This window comes from Tasmannia lanceolata, unplaced genomic scaffold, assembly GCF_043159265.1.
Source record: "Tasmannia lanceolata isolate RefF3 unplaced genomic scaffold, GAP_Taslan_0.1 ptg000015l, whole genome shotgun sequence".
In the NCBI taxonomy this organism is placed as follows: Eukaryota; Viridiplantae; Streptophyta; class Magnoliopsida; order Canellales; family Winteraceae; genus Tasmannia; species Tasmannia lanceolata.
This window is the reverse complement of record NW_027518692.1, coordinates 31,141,257-31,160,911: the sequence shown is the minus strand read 5'-3', so window position 1 is coordinate 31,160,911 and position 19,655 is coordinate 31,141,257. Positions and strand designations below refer to the sequence as shown.

The 19,655-nt window shown below is 36.9% G+C and overlaps 1 protein-coding gene across 4 annotated transcripts in view; it reads right to left on the bottom strand.

The window, feature by feature from the left end:
• The window catches only part of ATZW10 (centromere/kinetochore protein, putative (ZW10)), a 37,832-nt gene that overhangs the window by 10,075 nt on the left and 8,102 nt on the right, over positions 1-19,655 (bottom strand). For 2 of the 4 annotated variants that reach the window (XM_077354867.1, XM_077354868.1), the window contains exons 7-14: positions 19,452-19,571; positions 16,407-16,499; positions 14,022-14,117; positions 10,678-10,806; positions 10,473-10,550; positions 3,074-3,232; positions 2,797-2,947; positions 2,612-2,694 (exon numbers count right to left, since the gene is read on the bottom strand). In XM_077354867.1, coding sequence (XP_077210982.1) covers positions 2,612-2,694; positions 2,797-2,947; positions 3,074-3,232; positions 10,473-10,550; positions 10,678-10,806; positions 14,022-14,117; positions 16,407-16,499; positions 19,452-19,571 — 909 coding nt within the window. Of the gene's footprint in view, positions 1-2,611; positions 2,695-2,796; positions 2,948-3,073; positions 3,233-10,472; positions 10,551-10,677; positions 10,807-14,021; positions 14,118-16,406; positions 16,500-19,451; positions 19,572-19,655 lie in introns of those variants that run through there. The other 2 variants (XM_077354869.1, XR_013234763.1) reach the window with 2 other exon arrangements.

The window sequence follows — 19,655 nt, the reverse complement described above, 5'->3', positions numbered from 1 at the left end:
TCATTGATCAAGCCAACCTCCTTGCCGTCAGAACTAGATAGAAGGCGGGATCCACACACCTAGGCTGTTCACACACTCGCACAGATTTGAGCATCAACAATCATGATCATCACAATCTTGACCTCGGATTTCACATGTTGGAGCTTTGCTTCAATGAGTTAAGGTCGGTCCGCCCTCCACAATTCAACTCCCTATTAAACTTATCATCATTCTTGTGGCCCTCTACAAGGCAAATCCACAACCAAGATGGGATGTTATAGCCTTAGGGACACCAGTTGCAGAATTTTCTTCAATCGATCAATCTTTCATGTGGATAATAGCATTCAAACTTTCTCTTATACCAATTTCATGAAGTATATTCACAAGAAGTCCACCAAAAACTAGAAAATTCACAAGAGAATTGAACAACCATAAAAACAATCAATAGAGCCTAATTGATATAAGATCAAAGTAGGAGTAAACATAAAACTCCAAATAGAAATATCGTAACTACTAATTAATCTCCTGAAAAGTACATCAAAACTTCACACACAATATATATATATATGTGTGTGTGTGTGTGTGTGTGTAGAGAGAGAGAGAGAGAGAGAGAGAGAGTCTACTATTTCGGAGGAGGAAAGACATGTTTCCCGCTTGCAAATAGGTTTGCCATTAACCCTATTTTAATGAGTTAACTATGGAGCTATTATTTTTCACACTCACCTCAGTCGAGGCACCTACTGCACATTGGGAATCTAGACTTTTTTGGAGATCATGGGAGAGGCTGAAGGAAAAGGGGAAGGGTGAGAAAATAAAGGAGGAAAAACAGCGAGAACAAAGGTCAAATAGTTCTCATTCTTGGTATTTCTGAATCTTTTTGTCTTTATTTTGTTCATTTAGTTCTCATTCTTGGTATTTTTCGCACCTTGTTAATGCATCATCGTCGGTAAGTAAATGCAAGGCGTTTTCTTTTTTTATCTTATTTTTTGGTGTGTTCTTGGGCTTAGATGTATAAATAGATGGATCCCATTTCATAGATTTCTTATTGATTTATTTCTTTTGGTTTTAGATCTGTAGGTAGGACTTTATAGTCCGTGTGGACTCATCTCTTGCAGGGTTAGGACACTCAGTTCAATCTACAATGGTCATGAGTAATGCAGTACCAAGCACAAAAAGAAGAGTATTCAAGCTAGAAAGATAAGAAAACAAAGCTGGCAGCCCTTTCATCGTCTTTACAAGTAGAAGGAAATCACTTTTTTTTTTAAATGATAGAAGACAATCACTCATCATTTAACAATTTATTCTAAATACCCATTCCTTAACCACCCTTCATGCATACACACATATACACACATACCCCCAAAGACATCATCCTACCCAACCTATGATTTGGCCGACACTTCGAATTTATTGCCGACACGACACCCGTGTCCACACGTGTCGACATTCCTTTAGACACTTTTAGATGTACTGCTAGAAGTGTTAGCAACTTTATATGTATGTGTGTGTATGAGTGTGACAGTATTTCTAGTTTTTTAGGGGTTTCCATGTCAGATACCTAGTATCCGTGTCGAAACTCGGCACACGAATCCGTGTCCACGAATCATAAGTATATGTACTTTCTATTTTAGCCATGTCCCCGTTTCTAAATTTTGGGAGTTTGCCGTGTCTACACCCCGTGTCCATGTCGAGACGCGACACTCGTGTCCGTGTCCACAAATCATAGTACCCAACAAACCCGCACTTCATACTTTTCTAGGATGATGTTACGCCATAGTGCCTTCCATCACCAAATCTCTGAATATATTTCCGTAGTAGGCCTTATTCTTCATCTCTGTATCACCAAAACTAGATCCCTTATGAGCTTCCGTATCTTTTAACATATATAAAGTGTTTGATCTTCTAACCTTCTTCCCTACCTTCCAACAAGAAGTCCCGGTGAAGCATTTCTGAGCTTTAGCAATCACAACAGATATCTGGAAAAAAGATGTGCTAGAAGATTTTAAAAATATGCTTTGATAAGAGTGAGGTTTCCTACCTTGTCACCACCCTACTAGTATATTGCAGACTCTATTTTATAAGTGGAATAAGAGAGCAGAACAAGAAAGAGAAAGTCAACCTCCAATAAGAACAATGACGAACTTCTTTTATGAATAAAAACAGGAGCTTCATTTAAGAATGAGACTAAAACCGATGGGGAGCCCCTTTACAAACATGATTAAGCACGGTGAGCTTGTGAACTAAAAACCCTGCACCACAACATGTCTTTACTCGGAGAAGGTCTATTTCATTAAAAGGAACAAATACCTACTAGGCTGCAATGAAACTGCTTGATGAAACCTTTTTCATGGAATGGTGCTACGGAAAAAAATCCCCGTTAAATAAATATACTAATCATTCCTGGCAACTGTTCCATAGAAGAATCTAAAAGGCAAGGCAACTTTCACTTCACATATCAGTTTAGACATGAAAAACGTAGCTAGTATAAACAATGGTTTTCAGAAACACTTATCAGACAGTTGGCGTCACATGTGAAAGCCGTGTTGGAGCAGTTAGCTCTGGATTACCATATCTACCAAAATAATAAAAGTGGAAATCCGTGACAGAGATGATGGAAGAAGTTATATCATACCTCAGATGATGTAAAGCCGCAACTAACCAGTTCCCCAGTTTCCCAAGTTGTTGTAATGGATTTTAAAGGCATATCTAATAAATCTAAACAAAATTGAGTATTACATTAGTTTCCACTGGAACTTATTTGTTAGACTAGTTTCTATAATCTCTAGAACAAATTTGAGCATGATAAAGAAAGCCTACCTGCCAGTTTACGGAGTTTTCGTAAAGATGGTAATAACTCATCTAACTGAATCCATATGTAATTCTCTGAAAGTTTTTCTTTTTCATTGACAACTAGGGAGTCCAATAGAGAAGATAAGTTCTCGAGAGTGAAGTGGATCAGGCTCTGTAGCTGAAAAGACATTTAAAAATGCTTAGTAGGAGTGAACAACCAAACACTCAAAAAAAATGTTTGGTAGGCAGAAACACATGATAAATTAGAGGTGAAGAAAAGAATATATGAGGATACAAAGAATACCTGCAATGTTTCCTCAGCTGCCATATCGTCTAAAAGAAGAATGTCTCTTGTTATTCTAGAAAAGATGGCTTCCAAGACTATGCTCATAATTCTCCTGTAAGTTGATGGAAGTAAGAGTGGCTCCCATATAATATGCACTTTCTCAAGTATGAAAACAACCTGATTAAGATACTGTTAGATTTAACAAACTATGGTCACCCAAAGCAAGTACTTAAAATATCTGAATCCGTTAAAAAACGAAAATAAGCACATAAGGCCCATATGGAAAAGCATGATGCGGAAAAGGTCCCGCGTACAATAATGAATAGTTACATCAATAAATGTGTAGGTATTGTGTCCACATCAAGGTTCAGTATCTCTATAAATGGGTGTCTATTGAGCTGTTATTTATAGAATATGCAGTAACCAGCATCATGGCCTTTCATGTACAACTGGAAACCTTGCTCTGCCGCAGTCCAAGGCAGTAGAGGCCCACACATTGAATAAATAAAATGTAAAGTCTGTAAAAAGGATTGGAGGGAGGTCAATGATATTGTGAAATTGCTAGCAAAGAAGGGTGTATGTGGGAATGCTTTAGTTTGGGCAATCTCTACCTCTCATGCAATATGTTCTTTTGAGCTTCTTCAATAATTTGTCTTTCTATTTCAATCAAGAAAAAATCCAGACACCACATGTACCAATTCATGACACTGCAAAATCTAAGCTGAATCTTGAAACCAATTCATGGATGTAATGACACTGGTTAGGGACTTTTTTGAGAAAGAAATATCAAATATTCACGTCAAAAGCATGAATCTATAGACGTATGAGAGTGAATGGTTGAGACAAGCAGGGATTTTTTTTATAGTAAGAAACAATTATTAGAATAACAAGAAAACCCACTGACAGACCAAGCTGGTCACGAGCATGAGAAACAAGGAATATAATCCCAACCAAACTAAGAGCCCGTTTCAACAAGGGAAATCATGGAAGGCCTAACAGCTCCTTCTCTGGGTAGGAAATTTACATCCTCACTGGCTGATGGACAAGGGTGTTGAGATACAACACTATGCCCTTCCAACGGATCAAACATCTCCCCAAAATGATTTGCAAATCACCAAAGAAATTTTCCCTTATCACATGGACCAACTTGATTATAGTTCTTGAATCACCCTTCACAAGCAAATGCCCCAAACGATTTGGATCCCATAAACATAAACTAAAAACCATTTGAGAGCTAGGACGTCCACCTCATTGGAATCTTTGTGCCCATAGAGCAGAAGATAACGAACTTTAACTAATCCCTCACATTCATTGAAGATGCATCCAACACAATCGGGGTTACAGATACCAGAAACATCAAAGTTCAGCTTAAAGATACAGGAAGGAGGCACCACCTAGGGGTTGTGATGCGTCTCAGGCCATCCATGACGAGATCGAGAGGCAGCAGACTCATCCCAAAGCACTAGAGAGATCGCAGAAGCTCAGGTGCAAAGAGAACCAAACGTAAGCGTCGAGCCAGCGGGCTTGCGTAAAATCCGCGATATCTTAGCAATTCATGACCAGCACTGATCCCGACGAGCCAATGGAATCACGCCCCACCATCGGATCTCACCCGTCAATCATGCCCATGCCTTGAATCGCGTACATGCCTTGGATCACGCCCATGCCTAGATCGCACATAGTAGTTGGATCATATCCATATCCCAATCAAATCCTACGGCTGGATCATTTCCATTCCCAAACAAGGCCAAATAAGGCACTCATTTCCATTCTCATGCATGGCAAAATAAGGCACACATCGATTCCATGCATGGCTAAATAAGGTCCTTCGTGTTGACATTTTTTTTTTACTTGGATTGCCTTTAGTGTGATAGCTTTTAATTTTATATGTCCCTTTTTCATTAGTTCCTTCTTTAGAATCCCTCCCAATCTCCCATTGTAAAAGGAGTAGACGAACACGTGTAATGGAGTTTTGGCTTTATATGAAGAATAATAAAATAGAAGAGAAAACGTCCAACCCTTTAAGTTTTCCACTTTTCTCCCATTTTGAACTAGTAAGGTTGAGATTATTTCCCTTTGTGATAAATTTTCACGCTTCTGCCCAGATGCGATTGCAGCATCTGGTATCAGAGCTTGAGTTCCACGATTGACACCTCTGTAAGCCTCCTAACTACATTTACCCAAACTTGTGATCTAAATTTCCCAAGGGTTGGTTGTTTCAAGATTTCATTCGTCCCCATTGCTATGTGGAAGGTGTCATCGATGTAACATACCCTTAAGGTCGCTAGCTCACTACAAATTTCAGACCTTAACCCATTCTTTAATTGAGATAGGGTTTGATTTTCATCTTCCAAAGTACTACATATAGTTAACTCCTCAAACTTCTGCATGTATTCCACAACGGTCAAGCTTCCTTGTCTAAAGGTGATTGTTGAAATAAAAAATCTCTCCTAAAAATCTCTCTCCAAAGATGTCCTTTCACTGTGTAAATAGTCAACCCATAGTAAGAAATTAGTAATTTTATTAGTCAACCCATGGTAAGAAATTAATAGTTTTATTTGTGTGCTAGGACATAATAGTCATTAACATATTTCACCCTAGGGCATAAATGACCTTTTTTATTCATGGGACAAAATAGAAAATGAATGCAAGTCATGGGCATTCTTGAGTTTTGGTTAAATGGAGGACTTGATAGGTAATTCTAAATTATAAGTGCATTAAAGAGGACATCATGGTCATTATCATCATTGTGCAATGTAGTTGGGGTAGCTTGTCCCACACCTCACTCAAAGCACACACATGCCCCCCACCCCTCCCCTGCATTTGAGCCTTAACCCTTACTTTTGGGAATATCTTAGACACCTTGAGAATTGACTTGAGACGCTTCGTTTGAAGAAGAGGTCAGTCGGTGATGATCCAAAGATTGGAAAATTTTGTCATTTTGAATCCATAAGCGGTAGGAAATCAACACCTAAACACAGAGTTTTGGTGGTTTATAGCGTGCAGTTTCATCTTTAAATGATTCTTTAATGAATAGTTTTCAACATCTTGCAAGCCTGAGTGTGGAAGATAGAAGCAAAAGTGTGGAAGATCCAGGCTACCCCTAGAGTATGCTTCTTCGGTTGGACAGTGATGAGAGGTCGGATTCAGACGGTTGACATCTTGCGACAGATGGGGATGTGGTTGATTGACCATTGCCCCTTGTGCATTGAGGCAGGGGAATCAATTGACCACTTGTTCATTCACTGCAAGCTTGCTTGAAAGGTTTTGAGTGGTGTACTTTCCAGATTTGATATTTCATGGATGTTTCATGCCACTTTTTCTGAACTCTTGCTACAATGGGAAGCAGCTCCATGGAGGAATAAAAGTAGAGTATTATGGAACACTTGTTTATTAGCCAGCATATGGGTTTTACAGAAGAAGAGATGCTAGAATTTTTACGGCGTAGCTAAATCTCCATACTTCCTATTTATCAAAGTCATAACTTTGGTCATAGCTTGGGTGAGAACCCTCCCTGTGTTCCGATTCATCTCGGCACATGATTTATGGCAAGGGTGGAAGCTGGTATGTTCTAGCAGGGAAAGAAGGCAGACTATCATGCAGAATTGGGAGGCACCTCCATTGGGAAAGATCAAGGTTTTAAATTTCGGCTGAAATCCAAAATTTCGGACTTCGGTCAAGACCGAAACTGAAATTGCCGAAATTTACTAAATTTCGGTTGAAATTTTGGAAATTTTGGAAAATATTAATATTTTAATTCTTTAGAAAATTACCATAATTTCGGTAATTTCGGCCCAAAAAACCGACATTTCAAGTCCTTTTACCGAAATTTCAGGATTGCGGATGAAATTTCAGTTTCGGTGAGGACCGAAATTACCCTCGAAACCGAAATTTAAAACCTTGGGAATGATTAAACTAAACTTCGATGGATCCAGTTTTGGAAACCCGAGTCCATCGGGTATCGGAGGTGTGTTGAGGTATTCCATGGGGGAGATTATCTGGGCCTTTTCCGGCCCTATTGGGACGGCCGATGCCAATGAAGCAGAAGTTAGAGCAATCCATCATGGATTAAATGCTTAAATAGAGAATCAATGGACATGATGATCGTGGAAGGAGACTCCATGAATGTCATTAGGTGGCTTAGGGGATCGACGGCTCCCCCTTGGAGATCTGCTCAATACTCTGATGAAATCCAAGATAGGATAAAAGGCTCCTCAATCACTTTCATCCAAGTAAGGCGTTCGGCTAACGAGGTGGCAGATGGTCTCACTAGAGATGGCGTGTGTTCACTAACCAACTTCTCCAAATGCTTAAGCTATTGGAGAAAGGCGTTATTTATCTTTTATACTTTAACACTCCCCCGCACGTGTGGCCCACATGGCAAACACGTGGCACATGTGGTCCCACTTTGGGCCGACCATTGCATGTGGATTTTTGCTATCCGGGAAGTTTGAACTCGAGACCTTTGGCTCTGATACCATGTTAACTAACCAACTTCTCCAAAAGCTTAAGTTGTCGGAGAAAGGCGTTCTATATCTTTTATACTTTAACAGCGTGGAAAGGTTGGGGTTGGAGATGATTCACTCCCTACCCCCGTGATTGTATTTAATGTTTTTTTGTCTTTGTATTTGATGTTCTTTGTATTTTTGAGGACGACTTCCTCGGTCTCGCCCTTCTTTCTTCAATGAAATCCTTACTATTCAAAAAAAACATCTTGCAACCATTTTGTGAATTTAGGTAAATTTGTGTCTTCAACTACTTTAGCCCTGAAATTTTTATTACATTAAAGTCAATTTGCAAAAAATTTGGAGTTAAATAATTTACATAACTACCTAAGAAAAATATAAAACCTTGTATTGTTTCAAAACAATGTCTGAACATGCAGTTTTACCCTATATGATGTTTTTATCATAGAACCTTGTACTATTTAAAAACAATGTCTGAAATGGCAGTTTTACCCACGGAAGCAAGATTCGTTCCCTGGACTGGGGAATCGCGATTCCCCAGAACGCAGATCCAATTCGGGAATCGGTTCGAATCCCCGAAAAATTAGGAATCGGGGTTCGGATTCGTCGGAACCCCAATTCCCAATTTTGGGAAGCCCGATTCTCACTTTATGGGAACCCTGTTTCCCAATTTTTAGAACCGTGATTCCGAGGCGATTCCCTGCGAATCCCCGGCGAATCCCAACTCCCCAGCGACTCCCCTCGAATCCCCGGCGAATCCCCGATGAATCCCCGGCGACTCTCCCGCAAACCCACGATTCCCGCTCCCAACCATCCTCGGAGCCTTCGATTCCCGCTTTTGAATCCCGAATCGAATCCCACTTTCGATTCCCTCCCTGGCAACCTTGGTTTTACCCCTATATTATGTTTTTATCATAGATTAGGTTGTGATTATAGTTTGGATACAAAATTTATATTCATAAAGTAGACTTCATTATCTTTCAAATGAAACTAGTTTCAAGCTAATCAAATCTCGATAACCCTATTTGTAAATCATAACAAGTTGGTGCTTCAGATCTAACCAATTTTTTGAACTGATCTATTCACTCATCCTGTAGAAAATTCTAGTAGTTTCATAGTGGGATTATGGGGCTGGAACCACGAGGAAAATTTTATGTGAGAGTCCTCTTTCAGGAGTAGAACTTAATATTTTGATTTTCTAAGCTATAAGTGCCATTCTGCCACTCTAACCTTCATGTTCAGTTTTTCCATATCATGTGACTATGGTCTAAATTCTAGAAAAAAAAAATATTTTCCTAAAAATTTTTACATGATTACCCTGATAGGTTATATAGGTTAATAGTAATATCAATATGTATGAGAGGACCTAGTGCTATTTAAAAACTCTGTCTTAACTTTCTATTTTGACCCATGTATGATGTTTTCATCATAAATTAGGCTCTATCTGTTGAATGGACAAGACATTTAAATTTCCAGAAATTAGAGTTCATTATCTTTCTAGGGGAACCAATTTCAAGCCAATCAGAACCTGAAAAACTTATTTTTAAATCATAACAAGTTGGTGCTTCAAAAATGACCAATTTTTTTAGCAAATCTGTTGACCCACCTTGCTGAAATTTCTGGTACTTGCACACTAGGATTTTGGTGATAGGATCACATGGAAAAGTTTGATTTGAAAGTCTTCTTTTAAGAATAATTAGAATCTTTTAATTTCAGCAGGTAAAACTCTAAATATATACCTTTTTTAGTAAAATGTACCAACCTAAAAACTTTGTATTAGTATGATTGTGCATTGTTTAAGGTTCTCCAAAAATGAAATGATGAAAACCTGATGGACACTATCCTGGAAGTTGCTAGCATGATTGTGTTCATGTATTTGGACCCTAAGGTAGGGCTGCAACTAGAGCCAGGTTGGGTCGGGTTGAGGCCAACTTGAACCCAACCTGAAGGAGTGTTTCAGCAATCCTAACCCGGCCCGAGCCCAAACCCGAGGGTCAACCCGAGGCCAGGAGCGACTCATATGGATGAAAGGTGTGGGTACTGCATTCCTCTATTTCCCCTTCGTAATATGAACCTAATACTTTTTAAAAAAAACTCTTTCATCAATCAAACAAAAGGTGAGAAGAAATTTTTCACGGTTTCATTCCAAAATGAAATGAAATAAAAAATTCCAAAAAAATCTATCATGCATACTAAAACTTCGTCGGGCATACTATTCTAGTGGTTTGGTAGGTATTCTCGGAGAAGTATTCCCCTTCAACTCCCAACCGATTTCAGATGCGTCAGATTCTGGCGACCCTTCAAAACCCAATATCAATGGACAAAGACAACGAGCGACTGGTTCCTTTTCCCCCCTTCGCATCTCATTCGGCTTCAACCCCTTTGAGAGAACAAGAGACACGACTAGGGCGAGAATCATGAGAGAGAGAGAGAGAGAAAGAAGCATGTAGAGATTCTTAGGTTTTATGTTTTATACCTTCACTTTTACAATTTTACTTTTAGGTATAATATGTAATTACATCTTTACCCTAAGTTATACGTAAAAACGATAAAATACAATAAAAAATCAAGTTTTTTTGTAGGGTCGGGTTGGCCGGCGCCTCAACCCTAACCCGAGCTTCAGGTTGTGTTTTTCCAACCCTAATCCGACCCTAGCAACCGCCAACCCAACCCGAGAAAAATTCGGGTTGATATGTAGTTACCATATAATATTCAAAAATATCAAATCAAAATCATAATTAACAAAATAGCACAATTAGCATCAATCAGGAATATTAGATGTTCTGAGTCCTGCAAGGACAGTCCATCTACATACTGTTCAAGCTTTTTTCTTTTTCTTTAAATTGAATATATTAGCCCAAGCTGGTGACATAATAAGACACACCAAGATTAAAACAAACATGAACCTAAAATTCAGGCAAAAGTTCTGATCGCGTCGAAAGTGAAGCTACCTGATCTATACTGAATTTTGCAGACTCATACTGTTGCATCTGATGTGTATTCTGAAACCCGTCTGCACCATCTATAGCCTGATAGATCGCAAGGAAGTATGATAAAAGGAAAAATAAACTAGCATTGCTTAACAGAAATTGCAAATGAGTATTAGTAAATGAAAACAAGATACAAATAATGATTACAATATCTGCAAACATATACCTCCGTCAAGTTCAAAATAACTAGTTGGACTTGTTTTTGCAGTATTTCTTCTGCCATTTCACAAAACTTTGGAGCCATATCAACAAACATGGCATGTTCTTTGACCCCACTTGGAAAATATGAACGATACTGGGAAAAAAGAAAGAGAGAAAATTGGTTGTAAATGGAATCCCCACAGTCCACAAAGTAGTCACAAGGAGTACTAAATAATATCCACAATGTATTGAAAACTTCAAATTCATGCTGGAGAATCAATCGATGAGAAAAAAGTTATTTTCAAATATATATTAGACGTCAGCGGGTAGAAGATGATCAAAACATTTAATCTATGGTATTTTTCTCATCTGATAAAGATAAAATATTTATTTATCAAGTTCTGTACAAAACATATTTATGCCAATTGCCAACCAAGTATAGATGACATTACAAGAAAGAAGAAACACATGGAGCACGTGGAGTTCTTTGGAGTAACCTTTTCTTTGATAGGCTACAGTCTAACAAGGTGGCATTCCTTAAAAAAGATTCGTCTGAGAGATGAATGCTTTAACGCATGCCACTTTAATAACCACATGCTACTTAAATTGCAATATATGTTTGAAGTGTATCGATATGTCCAAACCATAATCCATGTAGTATGAAATGTCTGTAATAGCCTATGATTTAGCTAACACTTTGAATTTATTATTGACACAGGCGTCTTGACATATCGACAGGACACACGCTTCCATACGTGTTGAAACTCCTTTCAACACAATTTTAAATGTACATATAGAAGAATTAGACTTAATGTGGACGTGTCGACACATTTTTGTACAGTGTTATGTGCCATTCTATTTTATTATTGAATATTGTGTTTACCTTTTATATTATTAACTTTTCTTTTAGCTCTTCTTTAACTAATATTTGTTGTTATATCCCCTCCCCTAGACCTAAAACCCTAAACACTCTTCTTATAATATTATATTCATTGTATCCTATTGGCCTTACTTTCTTATTGCATATTGGAGACAGAAGAGAACTAGATTAAATTGATGAATGTGTTCTTATTTTATTAGCTCATTTTTGTTTTAGATTATAGTTGATTAATCCTAAGATTTCTTAGTTTGTTAAATGAAAACAGTAATTATTTACTTTTTAAATGGCATGAATACTGTATTTATATTGTTCCAATTATGATCATAATCAATAATGTCATATTTATGTACATGTAGGAGCATATCACCATTTCTAGATGTTTGGGGTTTGTCGTGTTAGAAACCCCATATCCGTGTCAAAACGCAACACACAAATCCGTATCCAAAAATCATGATTAAATTTAGCCGTGTCCCCGTTTCTAAATTTTTGGGGTTTGCCGTGTCTGACACTCAGTGCCCGTGACGACATGCGACACTCGTGTCTGTGTACACAAATCATAAGTAATATAATAGATAAGGGTATGATTTGTTTCACAAGAAAAGGGAAATGAGAACCTAGACTAGAAGAAAGTTCCTTTTAAATTACTTATGGAATTTCCCTGAAATAGGTAGATCATAAGTACTCAAATCATGGTATCAAATTTTGGCCTGCATATGTTGGTATTGCTGGCAGCCAAAACGAAATTCACCATACGTAGTGACATTACAAAATTTCGGTCAAAATTTTAGGCAGTTTGGTCACATCGGTGTTGTTTAGGACATGACAACCAAAACATTAGGCAATCGTAATAGTACATAAATTATATCATTTTGGTTGACACTTAAAAATTTTGACCAAAAGACTCCAAAACCATCATTTACACTTTGAATCCCAGGTATGTGTTAAATTTATTTAATTTTTTTATTGATTCTTTCTACAATGACTGCAGCCGGGATGCATTAAAGTGAAATGCAATGTTAAGATGCATTTGCACGTGGATTTTTTTTTTTTGAATGGAAAAAACAAAACCGTCTCGTTGCATGCAATAATCCATGATTTCATGAACTTCATACTTTGAAAATAGAGGAAAATAGAGAATAAAAAAAAAGTTATCAAACATACAAGTTTCGATGTACATTATTTATGTGTTTGTTTATTCTTGTCCAATCTACCCATTCACGTACTCAGGTTTTTCTAATTTTGGAAATTATTTATTTTATTTGTTTTTGTTATAAAATTACTGTAGAGTGTAGCCAGATAAGCCGACCCCAACTAGTTTGGGACAAAGGCTTTGTTGAGTTGAGTTGAGTTGAGTTGAGTTTTTGTTATAAAATTCTTTAAAATTATGGAAAACTATATTCTCAGAAAGTAATTTCTCAAATATGAAAGTCAGGTTATAACTAATTTATATGAAAGTTAATTCTTCCTTTTAACTCCAGTGAGAACAAGGCAAAAGCCCTATTTGATCTAGTTCCTCCAAAAAGCGGGTATGGGGCCACCCACCCTTTCCCCTTAGCCCTCTCACTCCCTAAGGAATGAAAGGCCGCATCTAACTCTGTCCAAAAAACTGGAATTTGCCCGATCTACTGATTGACAGTCATTTTTTAATTCAGAAATTATTTTTTATTTATCTTTGTGATAAAATTCTTCAAAAAATATGGAAAACAATATTTTAAAAAAAATAACTCATCAAATATGCAAATTAGGTTCTGGGTTTTATATTTGTTGGTTATTCTTGCCTGATTTACTGATCCATTTACTCAAATTATTTTTTTCAAGTTGGATTTTACTTGCTTGATTAAAAATAGGGAAATAATTAATTTCTGGTATTAGAAATATTAAAAATAAAAAAATAAAAAAAATCATAAAACATGTTTCCATGAAATCCAGAAATGTGATTGTGTGTTTCCGGTACATTTCCAGAACATTACCCTGATGTTTCCCTTGCGTCTCCGAAATGTTCCACCGATTTTATTTTATTTCTACGTGTTTTGTTTTGGTATCTAAAGCGTATTTTGGAGGAAACGTGTTCCGCACCCCACTTAAATATTTCTGGTAGCTGTGCCTGAGGCTGTTAGCCACATTAAAATAGAAACTGTATTGTTCTAGCATGCATTAAGAGATAGAAACTTTATCAAAAAAATAACAAAATTTTTTCCTTCATGGAGTAGCCACTTCTCAGACTCAAACAGTAGTATGTCCAGCTAGTTGCCAAAAGAATTTTCCACTATTAGTACAGTAAATTAATCAATGTTATTATTGAATTAATCAATGTGATTGTGTAGTTCAATGATTTATTCAACAAAAAAATATGAGGTTCTGAATGATTCATCACTGGATAACAATGTTCTTTCTATCCAGTTCACACTGCTGCTAAAGCCAATGAAAACAGGGGAAACATGCATAAACCAAATGAAAAATTAAATATTAAAGCACAGGTGCGAGAGAACCTCAAATGCAAGCCCGAGAATCTCTTGAGACAGATACAGGCAGTCATTGTGAACAACTACAGCAACTTGGTTGATACTATCGAACTGCTTCTCCAGCTTCAAATATAGAAAATTTAAAAAAAAAAACATAACTATAATTAAGCCATTTCTGACATGCGCAAGTGATAAGATGTCTAAATGTGGAACAAGGAAGATTTTCTAGAAGATAGATTCCATGTAGATCTTAGATATATTCACAACAAAGTTCCATAACAAGTTCAACAAGCAAGCATGTCATTTGTACTGGAGAGATTTGTTCTAATCAAGATGTTGAATCCTTTCGTCTCTTATATAATTATATCCTAAGTTGAAACATTTACTAAATTATGTTGGTACAGAGCAAGAACCTATAGGCAGCACCAAATTCAGAAACAGCTCAAATGGATGCCTTGTTAAATGTCAGTTTATAGCATAGTTGTTGTCGCTTGCCAATGTGGGAAGTGGGGGCTTCGAAAAAAAAGAAAATGCAAAATGTAAAAAGTAGTAATGAAGTGGTTGGGAAAACAAAGAGACCCTCATGAGAAGTGAACTTGGTTGTCAATTCCATTCTGGAAGCGAGTTCATTTTTCTTTTGGGTTGGAACGTTATGGCGCATTCTGCCCATTCTGGTGCTTCATTTCAGAAAAGATGTTCCAGGTATAGAGTAGTATGGTAGATGAAAACTTTGAAAGAAAGCACAAAAAGTTGGCTGGAAAAAAGGTGTCTTCAACCTCAGTTTAGGGTTTTGGGAAGCAAAATAAATGTTAATGTGAACAAAAGAGAGGTTTTTTGAGGCGTTGTATCTCAACCTCGAGGTCGCAGGTTCGATCCCAGCTTACCTATCAAGAGGGGAGAGAGAGAGGTTTTTTGATGGATTTTAACATTACCACTCGATTAGGAGTAATAATATACCTTAAACTTAAAGCAACCCCCCTCCCACCCCCACTCCTCTTTCCCTCGAAAATCTAACAAAATCAATCAAAATCTGGATAGAAAAATACACCATGACTGTTAGGTTACAATGCAATCTTGGTTTGCTACATAAGAAACAATGAATTAGGGGCAGAGCAGTGTGCTCCAAACGAAATTCCTGGAACACCATTTTTGGTCAGAATTTTCGAAATTCCGACCACAATGTTACAGTGTGAAATCTGTGGACTCCATACAGTGACTGTTTGGTTGCCACATGCCTGGCATCCTTAAGGATTACCTAAGTAAAAAAATGCACTTTTTGATAAATTTAAGATGCTTGGCTGCCAATTTCGCATCCAAATCCCTGGATACCAGACAAGTTTCAGAGGTAATAATTGCTTTTCTGGTCACGTGGCACCAATGTCTCCCTCCTAACACTTTCCATGCCAAATTTCTCAAAAAATGAGGAATTTGGCAAAGTAGAATTTTGCTCTCTCTCTCTCTCTCTCTCTCTCTCTCTCTCTCTCTCTCTCTCTCTCTCTCTCACTAACCAAAAACTACTTATCACTATTCTACTAGGTAAGTCCTACGTAGATCAAATGTTTTTTTTTTAAAGGTAGATCAAATGTTTGTCTCCTACCTATTGACTACTTATACCACTAATCTCCTAACTATCTGGAATAAAAAATAGCCTAAAGATTTTTCTGAAAATTTAGATTGGAGCGACATGGAATTGAAAGCTAAGTGAGGATGAAGCATGTAGGAAGTATCATGGGAATCGAACAAGAAGCATATAAGTAGAGACAAGGATATACTAGGTTAGGGACAGAGGATGAATGTAGGTTAGGTTTCAACTTGAGAAGTTCACAGTTGATTACGGTTATATAGAGATTTATAATTTTATACATTTGAAAAAAAGTTGATAAGTTTTAATTAATTAAAATTTAAAATGAGTATACTATGGTTTAAATTATTGAACCTAATGAAGTGTTCTACATTAAATATTAATGTATCCAATAATAAGTGCTCTACATTAAAGATTAATGCATCCACTAACTCAGATATTTTAGCACGGTGCCCTTTTCATATAGTATTCTAACATCTGGTTCTGGAAGTCTCGGGCAGTGCTATAAAGTCATCAGGATGCATGGTTCCAGGCACCTTGCCCCTGGGCGGGGGCACACACACAAGGCACATGCTTAGATGCAAGCACGACCCAACAAGAGCCGCCACACAAGTGAACCATAGTAAACTTACAAGCATTTATGGAAGGATTGACGGAATTGGAAACTAAAGCATCCGAATTTGCCGGTTTCACAACAGAAATGCATGTTAAACAAAGTTAATTCTGAAGCCAATGTACGCTATCCTGGAAATTCTACCCCACCTAAAACTAAGCTAATTAGACTTTTATAGTAAACCTTTGCTTTATGAAGTTTCCATTTATTCACAAACCTTGACTGGTACAATAGCTTCATATAGAAGTAAAGCATCCCTCGCAGCATGATAGAATTCCATGGATACTCTTGTGGAAGACAAGCAAACATCCTGCACAGGTAAGTCACAAATCAAAATTATGCAAACAAAAGATCACTCATGGACAAGCAATAACAAGAAAATTAAAGGAACACAAACTCAAAGAATGTATCAAACACAAAATTTCTACTAAATGCTCACTGCCAAGCATGTATGCATTTCAAAACGGAGAGTATTAAGAGAAATATTTGATTTGGAATGTGGAACAGATTAGATAGATAAAATCCATGTCGTAATAACTGACAATGTACATCATAAACAAATAAAATAGTCAGATGTGAATAGAAAAAATCATCTTTTCAAATAAATGCATGTAATAGCTTATATCAATAAACAGACAAGCACTTGCCTACTAAAATGAAATGTGATGTTTGATCAGTTGAATTTCCAAAGATCAGTGCTAGAATGTAACACTCTTGCAGAGTCAAAGATAAAGAGATTGTCATTCTTTTGGGGTGCAAATAACAAGAAAATCCAAACAAAATGCATCAAGACTATTTTATCAAGTAAATTTTTTCGGAGCCCATCTTATATTGTTTGTATTTTCAGAACAAAAGAGAATAAATTCTACTGAAGGTATGTTGTTGCTTCGCATAATGCTTGACTAGAAAAATAATCCACAATTCCACTTCAGAAGAGATAACAACTTTGCTCGCAGCTCTATTTTCTCTCAATTGAACTAACTAGTTAGTTGAACAAAAGGTCTAATGTACTAAGTTCTCGAGTGAATTCCAAGTACAATAACTCATTAATAAATATATACATTGGAAGTGGTATTGTTCAAGAAAGGGTTTGGCCCTGACTTCGATTAATGAATTCATTACGTAGAAATTAGAACAATAAATTACCATTCAAAAAAAAAAAACCTAGAACAATATATTGCTGTTGCTCATGTTTTGAATCAGGCAAGTTTTGACAATGTAAGGATCCGATCTCACCAGATTCGTTGAGGCTGCTGTTGCTACTAACGTATCTCTGAGACAGCCTTGCCAATTTCATGGATCACTCATATATCATAAAAATAGAGTGATGAATCAACAACGACCCATGGAACTTACACAAGGACACGTATGACTGTGCTAGACATGACTATGGGGTGTGAAATGTGACTTAAGAACATCCAATATGCCAAGGGTAGACACTTAAAAGCAGCCTTGGCATTGGTAAAAGTACGCCTCCTAGAGTTATCAATGTTTCAGCTTTCGGTTTTGGTCTGTGTTTCGGTCAGGATGGAAATGGGAACATGTCAGTTTTGGATAAAAATTTCGGTGGAAACCGTATAACATTATAGAAATGTATATGCGAAGGGACCATGGTTTTAAATTTCCCCAAAACAACCGAAATATTTACGTTTCCATCCCCACCGAAACAAAATCTACATGAATTCCCGAAATGATCAAAACGACAAAAAATGGAAAGATGTTATGATTTGCATTTCATTTCATTTCATTTCATTAATGTAGAGAATGATATTTGGTAGGCAACATCATTGAACTGCCCGGCAAAGTAATCCTATCTTACGCCTGTGATGTCAGATCGGCATGAGAGCAACCAACATGACTCGGCATTCAATGTGATTAAGCCATTATGGATGGCTTTCTTTCTTATGTGTCAGTTTCTAAGTATGTATTTGTGCTTATTCAAGAATTTCCCAAAGTTTCATCTTAAAATTTCATCATTTATATATGTTTCATACATTTCAGTGATTTTACAAGATTTCCACCGAAATTTCTACCGAAACCGAAATATTTATGTTTCCGTGCCGACTGAAACCGAAACAGAAATTTAAAACTTTGAAATGAACATTTAAGATAAAACTCCATGAAGTACTAGAATAAGAATAAATATATACTAAAAAACCAACACATAAGCAAAAAAAACTACCCAATGGCATGCATTATTGCGCAAGTTTGATGATTCAGTACATACGCCATTCACGTTTCATAAAAATATTTATACAAATTTCATACACCACATACCACGTGCAATTTATATAAATATAATGAAATAACACATAGTGGTAAAGTATATCACTAATGCACTTACGGTTTTGGTTTCGCAATGTGTTTCGGTTTTGGTGTGTGTTTAGGAGGAGATGGAAACAGGGGATTTTCAAGCATCCATCGCAGAAGGCATTTCGCAGATGGCCTGTTGCATCTGACAGCAGCCACAGAGTGAATGAAGACAAAATCTGCTGAAAGTGAGCCTCTGTGGCTGCTGTCAGATGCAACAGCCCATCTGCGAAATGCATTCTGCGATGGACGCTAGCAAATCCCAGGAAACAGATATATTTTGGTCGTACCATGCCGGTTTTAGTGTAAATTTAAAATTATGTGGATACACTCATGCAAGTGTAATATCCAATATAAAACCAGGAAGATATGTACTATTATATACCACAATAGTATCTCACTTGAAAAATATATCATACTGATATGGACCCTCCCAATGACTTTGGGCTTTCCATGTTTCAGGCACTTCCACTCCTGCCCTCAGAGTTCAAAACAAATATTTTCAGTATGAGGACATAACATCAATACACAGTCACCTCTTTAACTATTCTCAGAATGTGCAGTTAGGTATGGAGTCTATGGACTATGTATTTTGAAATCTCCTCCCTTAATCTAAGCATTTCACTGTTCTTTATATCAATAGCCAATTATCTACAAATATGGAAAGAAGTAATCCATTAAAAACTAGAGAAAGAAGTGACAAACTAAATTATGACAAAAATGTAAAAAAAAAAATGATAAAACATTCGGAGGCGATATCAAATAGCTTCATATGTTCCTGAGAACCGTAATTATAGGTTTAGAAGTTTACATACAGACAACAGATAATGACACCCACATAGGCATCAAGGCAGGACTTGAATGATTAGGAGTAGTTGTTTCTCCAAGTGTTGATATAGGTTGCGAATTGATATCATAAAATAATTGCATTTGGGTGTAGATAAAGATGAACCTTAAGTGTTTGATGCACTAATTCTATGAGTTGGGATGCTGCCTTAGACACAAGGCATCTTTCAGGCTGAAAAAGCAACTCAGCAGCATTCTCAGGAATTTTCTCGCCAGCAACAGGAGCCTGAAAAGTAGGGTCTTTCGTCGTAGTTAATTGTGACAAGAATTAATAACTAAAATGACTATGATTCACATCAAACAATTAGAA